This window comes from Salvelinus sp. IW2-2015, linkage group LG16 (assembly GCF_002910315.2).
Source record: "Salvelinus sp. IW2-2015 linkage group LG16, ASM291031v2, whole genome shotgun sequence".
In the NCBI taxonomy this organism is placed as follows: Eukaryota; Metazoa; Chordata; class Actinopteri; order Salmoniformes; family Salmonidae; genus Salvelinus; species Salvelinus sp. IW2-2015.
In genome coordinates, this window is record NC_036856.1 from 35,356,646 (window position 1) to 35,363,817 (window position 7,172).

The window sequence follows — 7,172 nt, forward strand, 5'->3', positions numbered from 1 at the left end:
TGGGAGGGGGGGGGGGGGGGTGGAGAGACAAGCAGAAAGGAGGATAAAAGAGAAGAAAGAGAAAGGTATATCAGAGATTGGTGTCATACAGTGCACTCGGGAAGTATATTCAGACCCCTTTGTGTTCATTAGTTTACTCCAATTAGGGGGAGGTGGTAGGTTATGGTAAAATAAGAAAGAAAAATATATATGATACAGTTGAAGTCGGGAGTTTACATTACACTGCTTAGCAAAAACATTTAAACCTCAGTTTTTTCACAATTACTGACATTTAATCCTTGTAAAATTCCATGTCTTAGGCAGTTAAGGATCACCACTTTATTTTAAGAATATGAAACTGGCAGTAAATATAGAGAGAATGATATTTATTTTCAGCTTTTTATTTCTATTCATCACATTCCAGTGGGTCAGAAGTTACATTCACTCAATTAGTATTGTGGTAGCATTGCCTTTAAATTGATTTAACTTGGGTCAAAGCGTTCGGGTCGCCTTCCTCAAGCTTCCCACAATAAGTTGGTGAATTTGGCCCATTTCCACATGACAGAGCTGATGAACTGAGTCAGGATTGTAGGCCTCTTTGCTCGACATGCTTTTCAGTTCTTGCCATACATTTTTCTATGGATGAGGTCAGGGTTTGTTGATGGCCACTCCAATACCTTGACTTTGTCTGTCTAAGCCATTTTGCCACACACTTTGGAAGTATGCTGGGGTCATTGTCCATTTGGAAGACCCATTGGCGACCAAGCTTTAACCTCCTGACTGATGTCTTGAAATATGCTATTCAATATATCCACATTAATTTTCTCTCCCTCATGATGCATCTATCTTTGTGAAGGCACCAGTCCCTCCTGCACAGCAATTAGCACCACCCACACATGATGGCGCACCCCCGTGCTCACGTTGGGATGGTTTCTTTGGCTTGCAAGCTTCCATTTTCCTCCAAAACATAACGATGGTCATTATGCCAAAACAATGTCTGTTTTTGTTTCATCAGACCAGAAAGTACATCTTTGTCCACCATGTGATTTGCAAACGCATAGTCTGGCTTTTTTATGGCAGTTTTTGAGCAGATGGCTTCTTTCCCTGCTGAGCGGCTTTAGGTTATGTCCAATATAGGACTCGTTTTACTGTGATATAGTATACTTTGTACCTGTTTCCTCCCAGCATCTTCGGACCTATGAACATGTCGGTTCTGGGATTGATTACACTTATTCTCACCAAAGACGTTCATGTCTCATAGGAGACAGAATGCGTTCTCCTTCCTGAGTGTATGACGGCTGCGTGGTCCGCATGGTGTTTATACAATTGCGTACTTACTATTTGTACAGATTAACTGTGGTACTTCAGGCGTTTGGAAATATGCTCCCAAGGATGAACAGACTGTGGAGGTCTACAATAAGTATATTTCTGTGAGGTCTTGGCAATTTCTTTTGATTTCCCATGATGTCAAGCAAAAGAGGCACTGAGTTTGAATGGTAGGCTGAATACATCCACAGGTAACCTCCAATTGATTCAAATTATGTCAATTTAGCCTTTCAGAAGCTTCTAAAGCCATGAATAATCTATCTGGAATTTTCAAGCTGTTTAAAGGCACAGTCAACTTAGTGTTGTAGACTTCTGACCCACTGAAGATTGTGATACAGTGAATAATAAGTGAAATAATCTGTCTGTAAACATTGTTGGCAAATTACTTTGTGTCATGCACAAGTAGAGTGTCCTAACCGTGACTTAGCCAAACATATAGTTTGGTAAACAAGAAATTTGTGGATGTGGTTAGAAAAACAAATTTTAATGACTCCAACCTAAGTGTATGTAAACTTCCGACTTCAACTGTATATACAACTACCGTGGTCAAAGTTTGGGCATTAGGCGATCTACGCGAAAGTTCATAAGCGTCTGCCCAAAATAATTGTGTTTTCCTAGTTAACTCCATGATAATATACACATATGTGCACTCCCATCATTTAGGCATCCATCTCGTTGTCCTCTCTATCATCACTCCCAATCACCCATCTACTACATATAACTATTGTAAAGTGAAGAGCGAAGCTTAAGGTGATGAAATTATTGTGTCCAAATTTTCTTTTTGTCCTGGCCCTCTATTTTTTATTCATTTAGCTTTGTGAATTATATTTTTTGTTCTTTGGGGTCCCTTCCATGGCCTATCAAGACCTCAAAGAAAATTATATAGGTCAATATTTGTTTACGATAATAAGAATCATCATGGTAGACCATCACTATTTTCAATGTCAAATTATTCTTTAATAATCATATTAATAACCTCTGCTTGAGTTTCCTCGATTAATTTAACATCGGCCCCGTCCCTCATAATTATACTATATTTGACTATTTGTTTCTGGTATTCCTCCCATGAATAATTTATACATGTTTGTCTCTATGCGGGTGTACAGCACGGTGTAACGTGACGTGAGAGCACGGTGTAACCGTACGGTAGACACGATGTAACCGTGACGTAAGGCGTTACTAACGTCAGAGCGCGATGTACCGTGAACGCTGAGGCACGTGTAGAGCCGTGCGTAGGAGCACGTGTAAAGCGTGACATAGAGCACGTGAGGGGTGACTAGAGCACGGTGTAACGTGACTTAGAGCACGTGATAACGTGACGTAGAGGCCGGGAAAACCGTGAGTAGGAGAGTGTAACCGTGCGTAGAGACATGTGTAAAGCGTGACGTAGAGCAGTTGTAACCGTGCGTAGGGCCGTGTAACCTGCGTTTAGGCGCGTGTCAACCGGAGTTAGAGGCGTGTAACCGTACGTAGAGCGCATGTACTGACGTAGAGCGCGTGTAACCGTAACGTAGAGCAGTGTAACCGTGGCGTAGAGCACGTGTACTCGTTGACGTAGAGCCGTGTAAACGTGACGTAGAGCACGCTGTAAACGCGTGCGTTAGAGCACGTTAACCGGGCGAGAGCAGTGTAACCGTGGCGATACGAGGCCGTAACCGGACGTAGAGAACGTGTAACGTAGTAGAAGCACATGTTACCGACGTAGGCACTGTTAAGAGTACTTGCAAGATGTCATAAATCTTAAGATTCGTACTCAGTTAAAAAGCACTTATTTAAGGCGTGTTCACAGGCGTGACGGAGATTGATTTAGTCTGTTGTGTTATATCCGCTTGATGTTGCTAAATAAACTGTGGTCCAGTGGGTCTGTACATCTTGTGCTCGATATGTGCAACTATGGTCAATTGTGATCGGCTGTTGCTGCTAGTATCATGTGCTAACTTGGTCCATGTGGATCGCTGGTTTATTTGTGCGTAGGCATCATGTGCTACTATGGTCCATGTGGATCTGGTATTGCTGCTAGTATACATGTGGCGTAAACCGTGGCCCATGTGAGCTGTATTGCTGCTAGCATCAATGTGACAACTATAGGGTCATGTGGATCTTATTGTGCAGTATCATGTGCTAACTGTGGTACATGTGGATGCTGTATTGTGCTAGCAATCATGACTGCCTAAACTGTGCCCATTGGATCTGTATGTGTAACTAACTGTGTGTTCCATGTTCTTTCTTCCAGAGAAGCAGGCAGAGGTGGATGAGCTGAGGAGAGAGTATCAGAGCTTGAGGCTGAGAAGTCAGGAGCATTGCGTTATGGAAAATGCAGATAGAAATTCGATGAATAGAGCATCTCCTTATTCTACGTGAATGTCAGAGGAGGATGTTTTTCTAACAGTTTTATCTGAACGTTCCATGAACGTTCCTGCTGAAGATGAGCACAGCACCAGATTCTCTCGATTCCTTAAGCTCTACATACTCTGCCAGCATTTACAAACTGTTTTTCTAGATGCAGGAATTAATGTTGAGCATGTGAAACTTGTCTCATAACTCTGATCGCATTTTTACTTCTGTGTATCGTCTGCATACTAGTGCCACTATCCACACCTTTACAATGTTCCTTACTGACTGACCAACCTTACACTGTTTGCATACTGACTGTTCCCACCTTTACAATGTTCTTTCGGACTGACCACACCTTATACTAATGTTCTTTTGACTGTTCCCCCCCTTTTAATCCTGTCCTACCCTGACCTGATATTTCCCACACACTTTTTACACTGTCTTTATGACTGTATCACCACCCTTACATGTCTCCCCTTAAACTGTATACCCATGTACCAAGTCCTTACCGACTGATCCAAACCCTTACGATGTTCACTCACTGATATCCATACTTTACTATGTCCTCGTACGGACCGCCTATCTCCAACCTCTCGATCATGTCCTTACTGACTGCTATTCACACTTTACTTTCCTTGCTACTGCAACATCCTTTACACTGTTCCTGCCCTGAATGTACTATAGACAGTTTAGACAGTTGCCAACTTTTCAGTCTACTGCACCGTTCATACCTTTACACTCACCAAGTTGGCAACTTCTTAATATTTAATGACTCTGACATGTTTTAATATATAAGTATTTTATTTGTGTTATAGAACTTGTTTCCTGCTCTCTTGTGTTTATGAAAGTGGTGACAGTGGAGAAAATGGTGACTTCTTCACTAATCTCAGATGTTGCTTGAGTCTTTCTTATGCCTGTCTAGAAACTATTGGTGATATATTTTCTAAATTATTATGGATGAGAACAAGGCTGGTGAGAATCACCTTTCCCGTCATTTTAAGTTGGGATAATAGAACTCTCATTTTCTTTCTCTGAATCGTTGCTGATGGTGCTCCAGCTCGAGATCTGTAGCCTGTTCTTGAGGTCGTTCTCTTCCATCTGTTCTTCTGGCGTGCTTGAATGGTGTTTCTAGATTTTATGTTATTCACCATGCGGCCTTTTTCTGCTGGAGTTCAACACACAATACACTTAATCACGTATGAATTAGTTGTCTAGCTTCCAATGAATAGGGATGTTCTGAGAAATTAAGACTATTCCATGCGAGAAATTGCCAAGAAACTGAAGATCTCGTACAACGCTGTGTACTACTCCCTTGACAGAACAGCACAAACTGGCTCTAACCAGAATATAAAGAGGAGTGGGAGGCCCCGGTGCACAACTGAGCAAGAGGACAATTGCATTAGAATATCTAGCTTGAGAAACAGACGCCTCACAAGTCCTCAACTGGCAGCTTCATTAAATAGTAAATAGAAGGCCAGCAACCCGGAGTTGCCTCTTCACTGTTGACGTTGAGACTGGTGTTTTGCGGGTACTATTTAATGAAGCTGCCAGTTGAGGACTTGTGAGGCGTCTGTTTCTCTGTTGTGCACCGGGGCCTCCCACTCCTCTTTCTATTCTGGTTAGGGCCAGTTCGTGCTGTTCTGTGAAGGGAGTAGTACACAGCATTGTACGAGATATTCAGTGGCCTCCAAATCATGTCCAATAAGGCTGTAACTTATCTTCACTATTATGTCTTCACGGGAACAGGAGTGGAGAAATAGGCTATGAGGATTTATTTCTTTTAACATCTTGAGAGAATGAGAATGTGCAGTTAGATACCGTCTGTAGAGGTGCTATCTTTATCAGTATCATAAAAGCTGATAGTATTTCAAACACATAAAATATGCATCCAAGCCGAACTGAAATCTTATCAGAAACATGATGGGTTGTTTTCACAGCTTTCTATTTCCTTACAACTGGTCCAACTGGAGCATTTTCTCCCCGGTCCTTTCTCCATGAAAGAAGCAGAGATGACAGAGAAAACTTTACCGATGTCAACTTGAAGCATTCATTCTGTCGATTTATGACATTCTGGTGAGCAGGGCTTTATTTAGTCTTCTAGGGCAACATATAATGACAGGAGAGAAGCTGCATGTATCTAATTATAGACCAGTTGACTAACAAATAGTCTACCAAAATGTTGGAAATTATAAACAGAAACATATCTAAATCAGGCAAAAAGAAATCTGCACTGCCTGTCAAAAATAATCTGTTGTCTAACTGTAGCCTACAGCGCATTTTCTATAATAGAAGGTTAGGGTCGGTTGCGGGCCTCAGATGTTCACTTTATCACATATAGTCAGGTGATTGTGGATGTGGTATTAGCAATTGCGGGCGGGTGCGTGTGAACAAACAGCTGCTAGTGTGTGTGTGTGTGTGTGTGTGTGTGTGTGTGTGTGTGTGTGTGTGTGTGTGTGTGTGTGTGTGGTATCTGCACCTACTGTACTCATCCTCTCATAGTCCTGTGCAGTAGAGAAGATCTTGGTCTCCCTATGAGGCTCACAGAAGGGTCTGCAGCCGATGCGTTGTTTGTTGAAACAAGGTACTGGACTCATGGTGACTGCCTTGACCACCAGGGGCTTGGAGTGTGGCAGGGAGGCTTTTCTGATACCATACTGCACACATAGCCTATATACCTGGAAGAGAGGCAGAGTATGTAAGGTTACGGACACTAAACTACATAAGCACTGAGTACTATCTAAAAATAAAAATACATTGTCTATGTACATGAATACAGAGGATGGGATTTTTTTTGGTGCTAGAAAATTCACAAAACTATCCATCTTAAAGTTACAGTATATACTTGAAATTATAGTTCTTGTGTACAGATTCTTGCACAAATCGTTTGCTTTTTCAGTTTAGAGAAACACAACAGAAAAAAACAAAGATGAGGCTTGATTGCCACTGTCTTCATCCATCAGCCTCTCTCTGTCTGGGCTGAAGGATGAAGCAGTCTTTGTTATTATGAGAAGCAGCTGTGTGGCCAAACAGCTGGCTGTGTTTGCGTGTGTGTGTGTGTGTGTGTGTGTGTGTGTGTGTGTGTGTGTGTGTGTGTGTGTGTGTGTGTGTGTGTTGTGTGTGTGTGTGTGTGTGTGTGTGTGTGTGGTGTGTGTGGTGTTGTGTGTGTGTGTGTGTGTGTGTGCATGTGTGTGCGTGTTCGTGCTGGCATGTTGATTAATTGGCTGCTGTATATTTCTGGCACTCGTTAGCATCGTGGCTAATGCGCCATGTACCGCAACAGCCATCGGAAAATAAATAGGTTGATAAAGGATTTAGGAGAGTAATGCAGGGGGAGAAGGAAGGAGGAGGGAGCTAGGTTTTTAAGTTCATCCATCATCTAAAAATAACAAAGTAAAGTCATGGAGGTGAGACTGTTTATGTGGATAATCTTTTCTCCTGTTTTCCACTGCAATGAACAGCAATCAATGTAAACGCACACACACACACACACACACACACACACACACACACACAAACACACACACACACACACA

General features: G+C 42.2%; 1 protein-coding gene across 1 annotated transcript in view; it reads right to left on the reverse strand.

Moving 5' to 3' along the window:
• dnajc6 (DnaJ (Hsp40) homolog, subfamily C, member 6) overlaps positions 1-7,172 on the reverse strand; it is a 78,176-nt gene that overhangs the window by 24,016 nt on the left and 46,988 nt on the right. The window contains 2 exon segments of the mRNA XM_070447434.1: positions 6,120-6,274; positions 6,277-6,314. Of these exon segments, the coding sequence (XP_070303535.1) occupies positions 6,120-6,274; positions 6,277-6,314 (193 nt within the window).